At 48.3% G+C, this 19,025-nt stretch overlaps 1 protein-coding gene across 4 annotated transcripts; it reads left to right on the forward strand.

Moving 5' to 3' along the window:
• The first annotated feature begins 401 nt into the window (after window positions 1–401).
• LOC135237326 (poly(rC)-binding protein 2-like) lies at window positions 402–18,383 on the forward strand. 4 transcript variants are annotated; one of them, XM_064304390.1, is made up of 13 exons: window positions 402–562; window positions 1,836–1,974; window positions 2,553–2,576; window positions 2,693–2,725; window positions 3,184–3,300; window positions 3,971–4,102; window positions 6,196–6,324; window positions 8,487–8,561; window positions 9,368–9,409; window positions 11,666–11,765; window positions 13,721–13,773; window positions 14,502–14,671; window positions 17,049–18,383. In XM_064304390.1, exons 2-13 carry the CDS (start codon window positions 1,906–1,908, stop codon window positions 17,083–17,085), a joined length of 981 nt encoding a protein of 326 aa, XP_064160460.1. In that variant the 5' UTR covers window positions 402–562; window positions 1,836–1,905; the 3' UTR covers window positions 17,086–18,383. The 4 variants fall into 4 exon arrangements, with proteins under 4 accessions (XP_064160460.1, XP_064160461.1, XP_064160462.1 ...); XM_064304391.1 differs by having other exon boundaries at window positions 11,693–11,765; XM_064304392.1 differs by lacking the exon at window positions 9,368–9,409.
• The last annotated feature ends 642 nt before the right edge of the window (window positions 18,384–19,025 follow it).

Genomic DNA, 19,025 nt, shown 5'->3' on the forward strand with positions numbered 1-19,025 from the left:
CCGGTACTGGCCACAGCGACCAGTCCACACGAGGCTGTCGCTACTCGCCAGCGAAGCCACGCGCGTTCTCGTTAAGTGGGTCGCTCGCTACATTACCCACGCCACAGTGATTTACGCGAGTCCTGCGCTGAACAAAGATGTGATGTAACAGTGACGTGTTTTCCATTGGCAGGACTGGGCATCTCTGTGAAATTCCTCTCAAAAATGTGTTCGTTTTTGTGAAAATATTCTGATAAAAGTGATCGATCGGTAAATATCTACATGTATGCGTCTTGGTTGCAGTGAATACCTGCTATTTTTCCCTTGGAGTCGTTTCTTTTTGAAAATAGAGCCAAAATGTGCCCTGGGCGGGCAGAAGGCGTGGGTGAAAGGTGAAAGTTGAGAGGCGCTAGTTTTGTTGTCTTTGTGTAAAAGAGTGGAGCTCGATCTCGCAGTATCGCTCTTCCCTCTTCCCCCGAATCCTTTTAAAACTCTCCCCCTGGGTGTATACCCCCCCGAACCTCTCCCCTTCTACCCTTAAAACCCCACCCTCCCCCTGAATACATCTCAAGGCACGGATCAGGTAAGAATAATTTTTAATTTTTAATTTGTTAAGAGGTTAAGCATTGGCTAACGCGCGCAGTTCCTCGTTCAGGCTGCGCTCGGGGTGTTAGGCCGCGTGAGCACGCAGCACACAATGCGCATTACAGTAGGCATTGCGTGCTCACATTCCCAGTTTTTCATTTTAAACAAGCGAATGTTTCTCTTATTTTTCTCGGCTTTTTGCTGTCTGACTGTACATTCCCCCCATCTACCTCTTCAAATCATTATTTTTATAAATTTATCTATGAAGCAAATCAATCCGTAATTGTGTTAGCTAGCCATTTAGCTAGCTAGGTACTAGTATGGAGAGCTTTGCTAGCCAGGCGTTCTGGGCTCATGGCTAACTAGCCGGTGCTGTCGTAGTAGTTTTTTTTTTTTTTTTTTTGGAAACCATGAATCGTGTAGCTTACTGTTTTAATGCCATCGAGGTCACCTGTTTGTTAATGTATTGCGCCGTCCAATGACTGGTCAAATTATTTGAATTGACCTGGCACCTTTCGAAGTTGCGTTATTTCCACGTTGTTTCGCCGGAGTGTTGCAGCGAGGAGACGTGTTTGAAACAGTCGACAGAGGCCCAGTTCAAGCTGGTTTTTACGAATTCCTGTATTTGATCAATAATGAACCGAACACCGGAGAACTTGTATAGAGGGTTCACAGTAACCACGCACGCCCCTCAGTCTGTAAGTCTGTAAGATGGCTAGCTAGCTAACTGTCGAACAAACTCCTTACTTTCAGATTATTTAGTCGGATGTATTGGTACCGCCCAGGCATTGACTGTTATTCAGACAAACCAATCTTCGCATTTATGCTGGTTATATATCTACGAATGAAGAATTGACGTAAATTGGACGTAGTCAGTTGGGCCTAACAAGACGCCATCTCTCGTTAATCTCTCGACCTGTGAGGTTTTGGCCTGCAAGTGATTCACAAAATGAGACCAACGTATTTAGCATTTTTTTTTCTTCCGTTAATATTATTTATTTTCCTTTTATCTATGCTTTCCCCCATTTCTCACGATTGCTAATCCACGAGTGTATTCAGGGTTCCCCTCGAACGTTTTCCGCCCATATCTTTAATTGGTTCCTAATCCCTGCACTGATCAACGGCTAATTTCAGATCTAGATTTGTTCTGGGTTTTCCCTCTTCCTTCGTTCTGTTGTCTTTGCTTGTGGAGTAGACCGTTGGCCCCACGCTGACACTTCCACATTGCATTGCCTGTCCATTATCTCTCTCTTTTCTCCTTTTCTTCACAGATTCCATTTTTTTGTGACCAAAGACCCCAGCTTTTTGGACTCACCAGCCCCTGTCCTACACGCTGCAGTTATGGACTCCGGTGTGATTGAAGGAGGGCTCAATGTCACCCTCACCATCAGATTGCTCATGCACGGCAAGGTTAGGCTCCTCAAACGTCCCATTCACCACGGGCTGGCGACCACATTCACGGGACTAGCATATTAACCCTTTCAGGTGTGAGGTCACAAAAGTGATTAGAGTGTTCTGAAGTGAGAGTTCTAATGCTGATGTCACAATCACTATTGGCAACTGAAAACAACAGAGTTCTAGAACACTGATTTAAAATTTAGGAAGAACATTCCAAAAAAACGAGCTCTCCAAAGGGTTAAAATAATTTAAAACCCCTACAAAGTCACCTTTTAGAGGAAAGGCGGTATGCGAAATCTTTTGCGAATCATGTTTGAAAGGTTAATGTGCTGAATTTGAATGGCGGATTGATGGCAGGTGCCATTCTTGGTGCAGTGAAGGAGGAGCCTGCTTTGTTTTATGGAAATTAAGATGTGTGGAGATTTTTTTTAGGCTTACTGCATGGTTTGAATAGCACTAAGTGTCCTTTTAGTTATTTAACCCTTGTCAGGAATTGGATAAAACAAATACATTTTTAATAAATCATTACATGGCTGTAGAGTTGAAAGGGGCAGAGACTAAATCATGTGATTTTTTTCTTTGTTTTCTAGGAAGTCGGAAGCATTATCGGCAAGGTTTGTGGAACTTTTAAAAAATGTGTTTATTTTTTTGCAATTTGCCCTTTTCGGTTAATATAATCCGTGTCCTGATAAACTGTTTTGATTCACGCCATGTTTTATTTCCTCTGTAGAAAGGTGAATCGGTGAAGAAAATGAGAGAAGAGGTATGTATCTTTGTTTATAAGTGTGTATCACCTACATTTTATTACTCGTTTTGGTCATTTGCATGTAGAGTTGGCTTCCTAAATTCCCTGGTTCCCGGTACGTAATCTGTGGCTCTCTAGATTCCATGGGTTCACAGTCCATGTCTTCCACCTTGTTTCTCGAGCAGCACAGCCCCGCGTGACACAGCATGCTGGGAGATTTAAAGTTACGGCACCATTTGAGCAGAGCAGTTTTGTAGTGGCTGCCACCATTAGCGCGTCTGAGAGACGGGTGGTCCTTGTGCCCAGGCTGTGCTGTAGGCCTTTCCTCAGCCATTTTAATTTCTGGCGCGATGCTAAGTCTCCAGCAGCTTTGCCCTCACAGAGGGAGGCCGGACCCCCGGGGGGCGTGCCGAGCGGTTGCTAGGAGACGAGAAAAGTGGAACGCAGCTTGACGCAGTTCTCTCTGCCCCCTCTAGAGCGGCGCTCGCATCAACATTTCCGAGGGGAACTGCCCAGAGAGGATCATCACCCTGGCTGGCCCTACCACCGCCATCTTCAAGGCTTTCTCCATGATCATCGAGAAGCTGGAAGAGGTGCGTACCCGCCCTTCCCTGCCCCTACGCGCCCCTTCCTGCCCCTTACCTGCCCTTCCCTGGCCCTACGCGCCCCTTCCTGCCCCTTACCTGCCCTTCCCTGCCCCTACGCGCACCTACTCACCCCTATGTGCCCCTTCACGCCCCTACCTGCCCCTACCGCCCCTTCCCTGCCCCTACCGCCCCTTACCTGCCCCTTCCTGCCCTCGCCCTACTCGCCCCTATGTGCCCCTTCACGCCCTTCCGCCCTTCACGCCCCTTACCTGCCCCTTACCTGCCCCTTACCTGCCCCTTACCTGCCCCTACGCGCCCCTACGCGCCCCTACGCGCCCCTACGCGCCCCTACGCGCCCCTACGCTCCCCTGTCTGCCGTGACCCGCTGGTTTAACGGTGGTGTGGTAGCGGTGTGGTAGCGGTGTGGTAGTGGTGTGGTAGCGGTGTGGTAGCGGTGTGGTAGTGGGGTTTATTGGCGGTGTGGTAGCGGTGTGGTTGTGGTGTGGTAGTGGTGTGGTTGTGGTGCGGTTGTGGTGCGGTTGTGGTGTGGTAGCGGTGCGGTTGTGGTTTAATGGCGGTGTGGTTGCGCTGTGGTTGTGGTGCGGTTGTGGGGTTTAATGGTGATGCGGTTGTGGTGTGGTTGTGGTTTAATGGCGGCATGGTTGTGTTCCTCCAGGACATCAGCAGCTCCATGACCAACAGCACGGCCACCAGCAAGCCGCCGGTGACGCTGCGCATCGTGGTCCCCGCCAGCCAGTGCGGCTCCCTCATCGGCAAGGGCGGCTGCAAGATCAAAGAGATCAGAGAGGTGGGCGGGGTGTGGGAGCAGGGGGCGTGGCCTTCGGGTCTCTGCAGGAAGGGCTGTTATTTCACACACTCACTCGCACTTGCGTGCACACAAACTCACACACACATACTCACACTCACATACACACCCTCACACACATACTCACACTCACATACACACCCTCACACACACACTCACATTCACACCCTCACACACATACTCACACTCACATACACACCCTCACACACACACATTCACACCCTCACACACATACACTCACATACACACCCTCACACACACATACACACCATCACACACATACACACCCTCACACACATACTCACACTCACATACACACTCACATTCACACCCTCACACACACATTCACACTCACATACACACTCACATTCACACCCTCACACACAAACTCACACTCACATACTCACACTCACTCGCATACACACACACACACACACTCTCACATACACACTCACATTCACACCCTCACACACACATACTCACACACACAAACTCACACTCACATACGCACACACTCACACTCACTCGCATACACACACATACACACACACACACACTTGCAGACTCAAGAGCTTTTAGCTGCTAGCACCCGAAGGAGGTCTGGGAGTCAGATTTCTGCAATTAATCAGGAAAATTTGCCTCCCTGTGCTAGTTTGTGTTTGCTGCTGAATTGAAGGAATATTTTTTAACAGACAGTTTTTACTGTACCCCAAGCACTAGGTCCTTTGGAAAGGACTTTTCTCTCTCTGCTTACAAACTAAGAATCTGGCTTATTTGGAGAGGAGCTCTTACTGCTTTCTCCGAGGCAGTTGTGTGTGTAATTGGCCTGTTTATCTTCCAAAATATCTTAAATGTCCCACTGTAACAGGAAGACAAATAGGCGTGTGCAGTTCTCTGTTTTGTAACCAGCAGAAACGACCCATCTTGACTGACCCTGGAACATATGCCACCTTTGCACGTGCTCAGTGTTCACACGCTCGTCCTTGTGCTAATGCTAGAGTCTTCTCAAACGTCCGTCCCTGTAGGCATTTTACTGAACACGGCTTTACTGACGTTAAGAAACTGATTCATGAAGTTCGTGATTTATTATCAGTTCTTGCCTATGTAATATAACAGGCATCCCTGAACATAATTTCTTCCTGGTTAAGTTTGGGCCTGTACCTCACAGAAGCGTAGAGTAGCAGTTTATTTCAGGCACCAGGTTTTGAGTTGATTCAACTCTAATCCATTTTGTTCACTTCTGAGAGTTAAGAGAAGTTAATTGAGAAGTAATGTTTTTTTTTTTCCCCAAGTGATAAATTGAATTGCACTTGGTGTCCTGGATTTAATGACTTCAAACGCTGTCCATCTCCAGTCCTACCTGGAGCTCGAACCCGGACCCTGGTCTCAAGCCCGTTTCCATGACAGCACTGCCGCGCGCTGGTGTGTGTAGCGGTTAAAGCCTGGGGGTGGGGGCGCCTGACCTGCGGTCCTGTTCGCAGTCACAGACAGTCGCTGCTTTCGCAAGCGAAAGAAATATAGCCAACCTGTCAGCTACGCCAATAATGGCACTGTGTGTAACTGAAGGAGCGGACTATAACCTTTAACGCTGGCACCACACTGTGCTATCTCCACTCTGTTATCTGTGTGTGCGCGCGTGTGTGTGCGTGTCTATGTGCATGTGTGTGTGTGTGTGTGCGCGCAGTGTGTGCGTGTGTGTGTGTGTGTGTGTGCGCGCAGTGTGTGCGTGTCTATGTGCACGTGTGTGTGTGCGCGTGTGCGCGTGTGCGTGTGTGCGTGTGTGCGTGTGTGCGTGTGTGCGTGTGTGCGTGTGTGTGTGTGTGTGTGTGTGAGAGAGAGAGTGACCTGTGCAGTGTGTGCATGAGTGTGAGAAGGGAGCTGACCCTAGATCAGTATGGGTAAAGGGTGGCGTGTGGCACAGGTAACTGACCCCAGATCAGTACTGTCCCCGTGTGCGTGATTACTCCAGCACTGATCTGGGATCTCTGGGGCTTTGTGGCGCGTAGTTGACGAGGCTCAGGAGACCCTTTGTGAATTTGGGGTCCCCCCGTGTCTCCCCCTCTCCCCCCCCACAGTCGACAGGTGCGCAGGTTCAGGTTGCCGGAGACATGCTCCCCAACTCCACCGAGCGCGCCATCACCATCGCCGGCACCCCCCAGTCCATCATCGAGTGCGTCAAGCAGATCTGCGTGGTCATGCTGGAGGTGGGTAACTGCAATGGCCGCAGGCTCTCGGCCCTTAGAAGCATTCACTTCTGTATCTTCTGACCCCATTTCAACAGACAGAATTAATTTTATTTTTTTAAACAATTGCTTTCTCATCTGTATTAGGGCTGCCCCCGACCAAAGATTTTCCTGGTCGACTAGTTAGTTCAAGCCATTAGTCGACTAGTCTTCGCACGTTTGTGATGTTAATTTAATTATTTAAATACATATTTTTGGGGCATCAGAAAATGGTTTGAGTTCCAGGGCTGAGAAAGAATGTTATAAGTGACATTGTTAACACTGCTACATTACAGAGAAATGCAAAACCGTAATAATGAGCTTTTAAAATATAAATTTTACAAGAGCACGCACGAAAGCTAATGATTCTGAATGTGTCGGAACAACCAGCAAGGAGACTGAACATTTTGTTAATTTATTTCAACACCGTATAACATCACACAACTTATGAACTTGTAACACTAACACAGTAACTATATAAAACAAATGATAAATAAAAAACAGCCTTTTGTTAAAAAATTAAATTGAAAAAATATTTTTCTTTTTAAAATGTAAGTAAATATAAATTATATAAACAAACGAATAAATAAATATACAGCAAACTGAAACACTTAAAAGAGAAATGCAAAAATAAACAGACCTATGCAGAAGTAGCCTCATCATGGAATGAAAACTTTCAATTTTTTCTGAGGTCAGAATGCAAACAAAAATGTAAAAAAATGCAAACACACTGTGGTACAAATATAAATATAACAGTTCTTGTGGTAGGTCAGGCAGGACGTGTAACCGATTAAATTTAGATGGTTGGAACAGGTGTGCACACGCCTTTAAAGACACGTTGTCATGGTGATATCGGTGTGTCAGTGACGCCTTTGAAGACGCGTTGTCTTGGTGATATCGGTGTGTCAGTGACGCAGTGATTGCACATCGATGACTCCAGGTGTGAGTGTGCATTGCCCTGATTAGTCAGTGTGCTGGCCCTGGCTGTGGTTCTCTCTTTAAATGACTCTTAAGCAGAGCTCAGGTCAGAATCGGGTTTATTGGCCAAACATGCTTTTTACACATGTAAGGATTTTGACTCCGGTTCACAGTAACTCACACTGTACTTACATTCAACAATGTCAACAACAGCGATGACCAACAACAACAGGAGTAGGTTTCACCTGCAGTAAACAGTAGTGCTAGCGTGCACAGCAGTAAAGCGCGTCGTGCGCATGCATCGAGTACAAAGCACGAGAGAGCACTGTACCGAGGCAGCCGATCCTGGCGCCATCTTGGCTCCATCGGTCAGTTCAGGGTCAGTGGTTTCCATCCCTGGTGCTGGCGGCCCAGCTGGCTTCCGTCGTTACTCGGCGCTTAATCGATCGGTTAAAAGCGGTCCCCGTCAGCTCGCCCCGCCTGGCTTCATGGGAACTGGGTGCTGATGCTAAGGCCAAAACAGAAAGCAGCAGACCCCGTCCTGGACCAGGAGTGGAGACCACTGCTTTAGACCGGCTTTGAGTGGGTTGAGTGGCGCTGACCCAGGAACAGCTTTTGCTTTTAGCTCATGATGGATCTGATGAGGGTACGAGCAGGGCAGGACTGATCCTAGATCAGCACTCTGCCATTGTTGAACTCTGCCCTCGGTTCAATTCTGAGCACTTTGTTGGTATGACATGCTTCAGTGTATGTGTTGGCAAAGCTTTACATAATGCATTAGTGTACATAACACGGAGTGTGATGTCATTAGATAACTCTAACGTCTGTAACTGTGTGCTCTCCTTCTCCCTCCCTCCCCCTCTCTCTCTCCCTCTCTCTCTGATCACTGTGTAACTGTGCTCTCACTCTCTCTCTCTCTCTCTCCCTCTCTCAATTCAATTGGCTTTATTGGCATGACAAATTTGTACATTTGTATTGCCAAAGCTTGTAAGATACATGGCAATATATAAATAAAAAAAATAGAAGTAAAAATAAATAGTAACAATAAGAGTTAATGGGAGTAACTCTCTCTCTCTGGTCACTGTGTAACTGCTCTCTCTCTCTCTGCCATCTGTGTAACTGCGCTTTCTATCTTTCTCTCTCTGATCTCTGTGCAACTCTTCGCTCTCTCTCTGTCTCTGATCTGTGTAACTCTGTGCTCTCTCTCTCTCTCGCTCTCCCTGCAGTCTCCTCCTAAGGGAGTCACCATCCCTTACAGACCCAAGCCATCAGGATCCCCCGTCATCTTTGCCGGCGGGCAGGTACGTACCTGGGGATGGGCGGGGCCGTGGCTATGGAGGGGGTGGGGGGGGTGGGGTTGTGTTCAGTAGAGCGTTGTGGAGAAAACTGTCTAAAAGTGCTGTAAGACTGACTCATGTCAGTACAGTGAATCACAGTTGCGTGGAATCTTAAACTTTTGGAGGGAAAAAAGATTCTGTGCGATTGCAATTCAGTACACTGAATCTCAGCAACGTGGAGTCGTGCTTTTTAGATGTGTAAGTTGCGGACGTATCCGTTGGCTGCCAGTTGACAAAGTGCTTGGTTTGCGTGGACTTAACCTCCTCTCTTCCACCCTCACCAGTCTCCCCCCCCACCCCCCTCTGCTTTTAACACCTGCCAAGTTTCACCCTTCTGGTCGCTCACTGTTACAGTCGCAGGTTGCACCTCACCACCCCCCCCATTGTTTTTCTGAATAAACCTGAATTCCTGAAATGGAAGCCTCCTTCCATGCAAGCCTTCCCAGGGTGCACCACAAACCCGACGACAGCACTCTTCAATCCTTTGAGACGTCTGACAAAAGCTTCTCTCTGTTTTTCTAACAAGCGGAGACTTTGGACCACGTTTTAAAAATTGCAAAGCAGCTAGAATTTACAAGCACATGCAGACCCTCGTTTTATTTTATTTTATTTTTTAGCTTTTGAGGGAGAAAAGTGAACGTTGAAGTTTTATTTTTGCTTTATCTGTTGATGTGGGTCGGAACAGGGGTGATGTAGCGGAAGGTTCCGGTAGGTTCCGCCAGGGCGCGGCGGGTGTGGCGCTCCGCTGAACGCTGTGTTCTCATTTGCAGGCGTACGCCGTTCAAGGACAGCACGCCATCCCACAGCCAGATGTAAGTGCTGTCGCGCTCTCTCAAATACTCTCTTTTTTTTTCGTCCTCATCGTCGCTCCCCCTCCGGCTGTGGGTTGGGGGGGGGGTTTGGCAGCCTGTAGGTTATGCGCTCCGCCCCCTCCCCCATGCCTGACATGACCCCACCCAGAGATGAAAGAGCTTGTGGGCCCGCAGATTTTCGTGTTCCCCAACTGACCGACAGTTGCCCCTTGATCAGTTGGTGACCGTTGGCTGAAGAACCTGTTTGTGTGATTGACATCGTAGTCGTGCAGTAGTCTTGGTCGTGAGGTAGTCTTGGTCGTGAGGTAGTTTCGGTCGTGTGGTAGTTTCGGTCGTGAGGTAGTTTCGGTCGTGAGGTAGTTTCAGTCGTGCGGTAGTTTCAGTCGTGCAGTAGTCTTGGTCGTGAGGTAGTCTCGTTCGTGAGGTAGTTTCGTTCGTGAGGTAGTTTCGTTCGTGAGGTAGTTTCGTTCGTGAGGTAGTTTCGGTCGTGAGGTAGTCTTGGTTGTGAGGTAGTTTCGGTCGTGTGGTAGTCTTGGTTGTGAGGTAGTTTCGGTCGTGTGGTAGTCTTGGTTGTGAGGTAGTTTCGGTCGTGAGGTAGTTTCGGTCGTGTGGTAGTCTTGGTCCTGCGATAGTCCTGGTCATGCAGTGGTCTTGGTCGTGCAGTAGTCTTGGTCATATGGTAGTCTTGCGGTAGTCTTGGTTGTACGGTAGTCTTGGTTGTACGGTAGTCTTGGTCGTACGGTAGTCTTGGTCGTACGGTAGTCTTGGTCGTGCGGTAGTCTTGGTCGTATAGAAATCTTAGTCATGCCATAGTCTTGGTCATGCGGTAGTCTTGGTCATATAGTAGTCTTGGTCATGCGGTAGTCTTGGTCATGCGGTAGTCTTGGTCATGCGGTAGTCTTGGTCATGCGGTAGTCTTGGTCATGCGGTAGTCTTGGTCATGCGGTAGTCTTGGTCATGCGGTAGTCTTGGTCATGCAGTAGTCTTGGTCATATAGTAGTCTTGGTCGTGCAGTAGACTTGATTGTGCAGTAGTCTTGGTCATACAGTAGTCTTGGTCGTGCAGTAGACTGGGCTTTATAAATTAGAGAATTGTGCAGAAACGGTTGCGTGTGTCCAGACTCTCCCCATTCTCCCTTCCATCTGTCTGTCTGTCCGTCCACGCTTTCCTCCATTTCCCGCTCTTGCTTGCACCCCCTCCTCCCCCCCATCCCATCTCTCACACAACTGGCTCTTCCGGTGGGCACGGGGAATTTTGAGACCCTTTTTGTATTCATTTTAAATCGATCAGTGAGCCTTATTATGGGTGACATTATTAGTGTAGTCAGTTGAGTACGTAGCTCTCCAGTTGATTGATTGGTCGTGTCATTGATTTGTGAAGACGCCTTGCGGTGTGTGCGTGTGTGTGCGCGCGCGTGTGTGTTTGTGTTTGGCTTCACTGTCTGCATGCACAGTGTGAGGTTTGTGTAGGTTGGCGTGTCCCTGTTAGAAATACTGGAACACAATGCGCCTTTGTTAGAGATGGCAGATGTTTGGGGTGTGTGAGTGCGTATTGATGTTCTTTGACCTTGACCAGTTTCGGGGGGGGAGCGGGGAGGGGTTTGAGGGGGTTGGGGTTGAAACAGCCCTGTCACATGATTGAGAATTGATGGCTTATTTCGAGGAGTAACCCTGTCTAGAAGCCCTGTCTCTGTACCACTTCCCAGAATGCATGCTGGCATTTGGGCCCACAGGGAGGGGGAGGGGGGGTGGGCTGATATTACCACACCACTTATTTTCATAATAAAAGCTGGATGTACTGTAATAGTTCATAAACTGTCCACTCCAGTGCTCTTAATGCATTTTTATGTGATCCTGTAGGGAAGGGTTAGGGTTAGGGTCCTACCGTCCTTTAGGTTTTTCTTTTCAACCCTAAATTGGCACACCTGACTCTACTAATTAGCAGCTGCGACGAGATCTCGAGCTGTTGAGTGAGGTGTGGCTTTGTCTGGGTTGGAGTGCAAACCTACAGGACGGTAGTTCTCCAGGACCAGGATTGGGCAGCCCTGCTGTAGGGCTTTTAACTCGTTAACTTGATGTACAGCTATCGGACCGCACCGTTCAGTGGAAACCGCCAGCGTGCGATTAAGAGATATAGCACTGTGTAATTCTGTTTGAATGAAATGAGCCGGAACTCGATCTAACCCTTGTTCCCCTTTTCCTCCATCTTTCTCTCTCTTCCTCCTTTTCTTCCCCCTCCCCTCTGTTTCTCTCATAGTCTTCCTCTGCCTCCATCTCTCCACAGCTCACAAAGCTTCACCAGCTGGCCATGCAGCAAAGCCCCTTTCCGCTGGCCCCCAGCAACCAAGGCTTTACTGGTACGTGATTGGAGGACGGGCGCTCGGCTCGTGCGGACCGTCCAATGAGAGTCCTCCACAGTCAGGGGCGGTTGGGTGCTTTTTTACGTTCCTGGCCCGTATTCATAAAGCGTCTCTCGTGAGGGCTGACCTTGGGTCAGTTTCCTGTCCGCATCCCCGGGGCATACCGAAACATCCAATCAGTGCATCGCCACGGAGACGTCACGATTTAGATGCGTGGACGTGACGTATGAATCGAATCGTATCGCGATGAATCGTTAATGTACACGGCAGGCTTATTTAGGTGGATTGAGGCACTGAAGTTAAACACAGTTGTCAACTTTAAAAGTTATAGGCCTACTCTTTGTTATTTTAATGATTTTGAATGTCGGTTGTGTGGGGTGAGCTGAATTTTGTTTGTTTCTTGCGGCGATTTACTCCGGAGATAGACTGATTTAGAGGTTGATGAGAAATTCTCCTGACTGAGTGAGGATCAGTGGAGGTTTACTAGCTGTGTTAAACGCTGGATTAGTGGTGGTTTACTAGCTGTGTTTAACGCTGGATTAGTGGTGGTTTACTAGCTGTGTTAAACACTGGATTAGTGGTGGTTTACTAGCTGTGTTTAACGCTGGATTAGAGGTGGTTTACTAGCTGTGTTAAACGCTGGATTAGAGGTGGTTTACTAGCTGTGTTAAACGCTGGATTAGTGCAGGTTTACTAGCTGTGTTCAACACAGGTTTACTAGCTGTGTTAAACGCTGGATTAGAGGTGGTTTACTAGCTGTGTTAAACGCTGGATTAGAGGTGGTTTACTAGCTGTGTTAAACGCTGGATTAGAGGTGGTTTACTAGCTGTGTTAAACGCTGGATTAGAGGTGGTTTACTAGCTGTGTTTAACGCTGGATTAGTGGTGGTTTACTAGCTGTGTTAAACGCTGGATCAGTGCTGGTTTACTAGCTGTGTTAAACACTGGATTAGTGGTGGTTCACTAGCTGTGTTAAACGCTGGATTAGGGGTGGTTTACTAGCTGTGTTAAACGCTGGATTAATGGTGGTTTACTAGCTGTTAAACGCTGGATTAGAGGTGGTTTACTAGCTGTGTTAAACGCTGGATTAGTGGTGGTTTACTAGCTGTTAAACGCTGGATTAGAGGTGGTTTACTAGCTGTGTTAAACGCTGGATTAGTGGTGGTTTACTAGCTGTGTTAAACGCTGGATTAGTGGTGGTTTACTAGCTGTGTTAAATGCTGGATTAGGGGTGGTTTACTAGCTGTGTTAAATGCTGGATTAGAGGTGGTTTACTAGCTGTGTTAAATGCTGGATTAGTGGTGGTTTACTAGCTGTTAAACGCTGGATTAGAGGTGGTTTACTAGCTGTTAAACGCTGGATTAGAGGTGGTTTACTAGCTGTGTTAAATGCTGGATTAGGGGTGGTTTACTAGCTGTGTTAAATGCTGGATTAGTGGTGGTTTACTAGCTGTGTTAAACGCTGGATTAGTGGTGGTTTACTAGCTGTGTTAAATGCTGGATTAGGGGTGGTTTACTAGCTGTGTTAAATGCTGGATTAGTGGTGGTTTACTAGCTGTGTTAAACGCTGGTTTAGAGGTGGTTTACTAGTTGTGTTAAACGCTGGATTAGAGGTGGTTTACTAGCTGTGTTAAACGCTGGATTAGTGGTGGTTTACTAGCTGTGTTAAATGCTGGATTAGGGGTGGTTTACTAGCTGTGTTAAAAGCTGGATTAGAGGTGGTTTACTAGCTGTGTTAAACGCTGGATTAGAGGTGGTTTACTAGTTGTGTTAAACGCTCCTTCTGTTGCTCGCTTTGGCTGAAGGGTTCAGCTGAGCTCTTGGACAGTGAATTGCTAATGGGTTTGTTAGACCGCTCAGTGCAGTAATGTGATCCCTTCTCTGACGGGGTTTATTGTGTTAGCATGAGCGCTACCACAAATGCAGCATGTTTTTCTCCCCCCCCCTCCCACAGGGATGGACGCTTCAGCCCAGACGGGGTCCCATGAGATGACCATTCCAAACGATGTGGGTACTCCTCCGCTCCACGCGAGCTTCTACTCCTCTCCTCTTCTGTTCTATTCTCTTTCTGCCGAGGCTCGGTATCGAGCTCCCGCTCAGCTGCGGAGAAGCCAACTCATGACCTCAACTGCCAGTCAAAGAAAAAACGTTAACGCTCGATAGAAAATAGTGTGTGAGCGTGTGCGCGAGCGTGCTCGTGTGTGTGCTAGTCGCCCCGCCCACATCCACTCACATCCGTACGCATTTGACGAGCCGCACACCGAGCGGTTATGTGATGGCACTAATTGGTTTGCTGGGTTGTTGATCACACCCAGGTTTTTTTTGCTTTGTTGTGTGCTGTAATGTGTGCAAACCCCTATCAGAGCTCTGAAACGGCGAATCTGTGCATCCGAGCAGCCTTCCTCCCCGATCTGTGTCCGCGAGGCAGAGATTATCTTGTCTTTTTCTTCAGAGCTCTCCTCCCTTTCTCTTCATACTAAATGAATTTGATTTAAACTGCAGTCACACTTGAGCTACCTGCAGTGCGTTCGCATGTGTGTGTGTGTGTGCTTGCGTGTGTGCGGGGATAAAGCCTGATTTTTATATCTGAAGTGACCCTTGAACTATTATTTAACACGTCTGCTCTTCCTGCAAGGCCGCTCCGCTCCGCTGGTGCGAGTCGCGCGGGATTGGTGGGCCGCTTCCGTCGCGGCTCTTGTGACCCTTTTCTGGCTCCTCCCCCCCCCCCCCTGCAGTTAATTGGCTGCATCATCGGTCGCCAGGGCGCCAAGATCAACGAGATCCGGCAGATGTCCGGCGCTCAGATCAAGATCGCCAACCCGGTGGAGGGGTCGTCCGACCGGCAGGTGACCATCACCGGCTCCCCGGCCAGCATCAGCCTGGCCGAGTACCTCATCAACGCCAGGTGAGCTTCCGGAGCCTTCCGCGCGCTAGCAGCCAGGCGGAGACGCGCGCTCCGTCCAGCCCCTCAACACCACCACCCCCTCCCCCCCCCCCCCCGTTTACTCTGGAACCGCTGACCCTAAACGTGTCCGTGTGAGAGCGGTGTATCGCACGCGCACACGTGTGTACACACACACACACACACGTGCGCGCACACACACGCGCGCGCACACGTACATACGCACACTCACGTGTACACGCACGCGCACACATGCGTACCTACGCTCCAGAACTTAAGCTGCCCCCCCCCTTCTCCCATGATAGCATAGATCTGCAAATAGCCAGAGGCTTTGAATGACTGTCTAAGCCCTCAGACATTACTGAAACACCCCCCGTAGGTTTCCAAGTGTTTGTGTCCTCAGACTCCTCTACCTGTTTGTCCAAATCCCCCTCTGCCCTATTATGGTCTGTGCTTCTATTTTCCAACTTGAGCCCCTCCCCCCCCCCCCCCCACCCCCCACCCCACCCAGGTACCCATCCCGACTGTGTGTCCCTCTCTTCCTCTTCTCTCTCTCTCTCCCTGCAGCGTAGAGTCCTCTAAACCCTCGAACCCTGAACCGAGCCTCAGCCCCAGCCTCTACGCTCTCTCTACTACCACCACCACCTCCACCACTCCTCCTCCTGCCGCTACTACTACTACTGCTACCTCCTCTTCCTCCTCCTCCTCCTCTTCCTCCTCCTCGTGTGTGGTGCCCCCCCCAGCCTCCATCTCTCTGTCCTCCTTGTTGGCTCCGGGCCCTCCCTCCTCTTCCTCCTCTTCCTCCTCCTCCGATTCCCCGCTCCCCAGTTCCCCCGCCTGCGTCTCCAGCCTGCTCAGCCTCAAACCCCTCCCCCTCTTGGCCCTCCACGTTGTGGGCGGGGCGGCCCCCAGTAGCCCCGCCCCCTCGGCCCCGCCCGAACCCAAGCTTTCCTCAGAGCTGGGTTCCAAGTCTAAGAAGCGAAGGCTGTCGCCTTATTAGCGAAAGAGAAAAAGGTGTAATCGAAAATAGTTTTTTCCACTGTGTGTGTATTCCTGCACGTTTTTTTGGACTGGCACCACACTCCTTACGCTCAAATCCTAAAATATGGCCTTCCATCTTTTTAAATGGGGTTTTCTGTCAGATGGGGTAGTTTGCGTTCCGTTCAAGGTTACCAGCTTTGGCTGACCTATTAAAAAAAGCTTCTGGTTTTATATTTTGTTTTTGAGCTGTAAAAGCAGTTTACATTAAAAAAAACAAGCACCAAACTGCTTATTATACACTGCTAGAGAAGTTCAGTGCTTTTAGTCTGTAGTCAATTCAGGCAACAAAATCAGGGCATTTTACTTTAACTTTCTGTCTGTAATCAGTGGAGGCAACAGAATCAGGGCTTTTTAATTCAGGAGTTTGTATGAGCTTAGGAGTAAAATGTGAGTAAGGGGGGAGGGGGGTTTGTTCCAACGGGGGGCTCTTTTCCCGGAACGGGACCCTGTTTTGGGCCTCGGCGTTCTGAGAGACGAGCGGTGTGGATTTTGAGGCTGAGGGAAGGGGTTAATGCGCCCCCTTTTTCAGTTTGTGGTGTAAAATGTTTAAGTTTTGGGAGACTAAGCCATTATGTTCGTCCGTGGATGGGGATCGGTCAGGTCATTTTCCGGAAGCTTCCCTCTGGAGGTCCGGAATCCCAAACTCCAATCCTGGAAATCTGCTGGCGGGGCCGGGAGGGTGGCGGGGTGGGGGGTCGGCCATTTTGGCACTTAAGTGCTTAACTGGCTAAAGTGTTGGTACAGCCGGTGTCCAAGGCCTGAATTAGCCACTGTGTGCAGACTACAAAAGAGCCTGCAGACACTGCGGACCTCCAGGACTGGAGTTAAGCCTGCAGATGCAGCGCCCCCTCCAGGACTGGAGTTAAACCTGCAGACACTGCGTTCCTCCAGGACTGGAGTTAAACCTGCAGACACTGCGGCCCTCCAGGACTGGAGTTAAGCCTGCAGATGCAGCGCCCCCTCCAGGACTGGAGTTAAACCTGCAGACACTGTGGCCCTCCAGGACTGGAATTAAACCTGCAGACACTGCGGCCCTCCAGGTCTGGAGTTAAACCCGCAGACACTGCAGCCTCAGCTGGAGTACCGCAGCAGGCCCTGCCCACCTGGCCAGCTGGAGTTAAAACCTGCAGACACTGCGGCCCTCCAGGCTGGAGTTAAACCTGCAGACACTGCGGCCCTCCAGGACTGGAGTTAAACCTGCAGGCACTGCAGCCCTCCAGGTGGTAGTGGCCACTTTTTATTTATTTATTTTTTAAAAATGGGGGCTGTTGAAATTGGTGAAGAAGTAGTGAAATGGCGGCTCGACGGTTTGACGGTTTCTCCCGACGTTTCCTTGCAGGCTTTCCTCTGAGGCGACCGGGCTGGCGACCAACTGAACCGGCTCCTCCCACCTGCTGCACTAACTCCGCCCCTTTTACCATGGTCACCTGTCAGAGTGGTTAATGCAACAATCCAGTATTCCAAATTCTCCCTTACATCACCTCCCTTTTTTTCATTGGTGTTTTTGTTAAATTTATGCCCGCCCCTTACGATGAGCTGGGGGAAAAAAAAAAAACTTTTTTATTTATTTTTTTTCCTTAAAGAATTTTGTTTTAAAATTCCCTTTTTGAGTCCAGTTGGTGGTTTTAAATGATATTATGTTTTTTGATGGGAAAAAAACAAAATCTTGTGGTCTCCATCTTTGTTTGGCATCAAAAGTGTAGAGGTGGAAAAATCTGAATAGGCATAGGTTTAGTTATGTAACGTCAGATTATCTTTTTTTTTCTTTAAAAATAAAAAGACAAAAAAAAAGAAAAATAAAAAAAAATCCAAAAAATAAAATAGATTGACTGCTCTCTTGCGTTTTTTTTTTTTTTTTTTTTGTTTGTTTTTGTTTTTTTTTTTTTCTTTTCGTTTCTTGGTTAACCACGTCACCCTCCCACCCAGGGTTTGCAGACCAGCCGACCGAAAGTTTGATAATGGCCAAACTCGCGTGCTTTAGTGGTAGTAGATACGTAATTGTCACTGTGGGGAAGAGATTTTGTAGAATTTGTCTTGTAACCAGTGGCATTTGGGTATGACATAACCTTAACACCATTTAAAGTGGACGTAAAATCTCTCGGTGTTATTTTAACGGTATGGGTTGACGTCAGACTTGATTTGTTTTTCTGTGTCATTCCTATTTTTCCACCTTCCCCTTTTGCCCTGTTTTATTTAAAGTGTTGGAGTTGGGGGGGGGGGGGGGGGGGGGGGGGGTGGGGGGGGGTGGGGGCAGGTCTGGTTGGGGTGGGGGTCACAGATTCGTTTGCAGAAAAGCAGAGGGAATTTTTTTTTTTGATTTTTTTTTTTGTAAAGACTGATACTACTAAACTGAGTTGGAATATTTGTTTTAAATGGAGAAAATATTTTTTTTAACTACCAAAGGGGGTGACACTGTCTGATGATTGATTGATTGACAAGTCTGTATATGTGACGAGACTATTAAATTTGAGCATTAAACTGAAACTAGACAAAGGACCGGTATTGGATTAACACTAGTTTCCTGCTTTTCTTTGCTGGAGTCAGATATTTTTATTCTTTGCGGGGAAAAAATAAACTCCTTTTTTGTGCACGTTTTCAAAGCTTACAGACCTGGGTGCCACAGAATTTGTTGGGGAAAAATACAGAATTAAAAAGATGTGAGATGCTAAAAGAACTCTGCTTTTGCAATGCTTTTTTTCCCCCGGGGTGTCCGTTGCCTTGAAACCATTTCAACACAAGAGGTTGTTTCAGTGACTTTAGTCTTGATTGATCTGAGTCCTGTCTAAGGCCCCTGTAACTTTGCTGTGAACACGCTCTCTAAACCCCTATGGCCTTGTGTAGTCATTTGGCTCGAACTCTCTTTTGAAAGTAAATGAATAAGTTACACTTTCTTCACTCAGTCTGGCGAGTTAGTCGCGATTGCTGAACTTGCCTGTGTTTATGAAAATTCTTACTTTCAAGGGCATGCGTTAAGGACTCGTGTTAAGGACTCGTGTTAAGGACTCGTGTTAAGGACGTACATTAAAGACTTGTGTTAAGGACGTACATTAAAGACTTGTGTTAAGGACGTACATTAAAGACTTGTGTTAAGGACATGCGTTAAGAACATGCGTTGAGGACGTGCGTTGAGGACGTGCGTTGAGGACGTGCGTTGAGGACGTCCGTTAAGGACATGTTCTGACCTAGGTTAAGTCAGGCCATTTTGCCTCTGAAAGGCAGTAGACTGGAGTCTGAGGTAGCTCTGAACGTTTTATCATTGCGTCTGTCAGCTGCCATTCATCAGTGCTAGTTATGTCCAGGCTGTTTAAGTCCCTTC

This window comes from Anguilla rostrata, chromosome 13, assembly GCF_018555375.3.
Source record: "Anguilla rostrata isolate EN2019 chromosome 13, ASM1855537v3, whole genome shotgun sequence".
NCBI classification, from domain to species: Eukaryota; Metazoa; Chordata; class Actinopteri; order Anguilliformes; family Anguillidae; genus Anguilla; species Anguilla rostrata.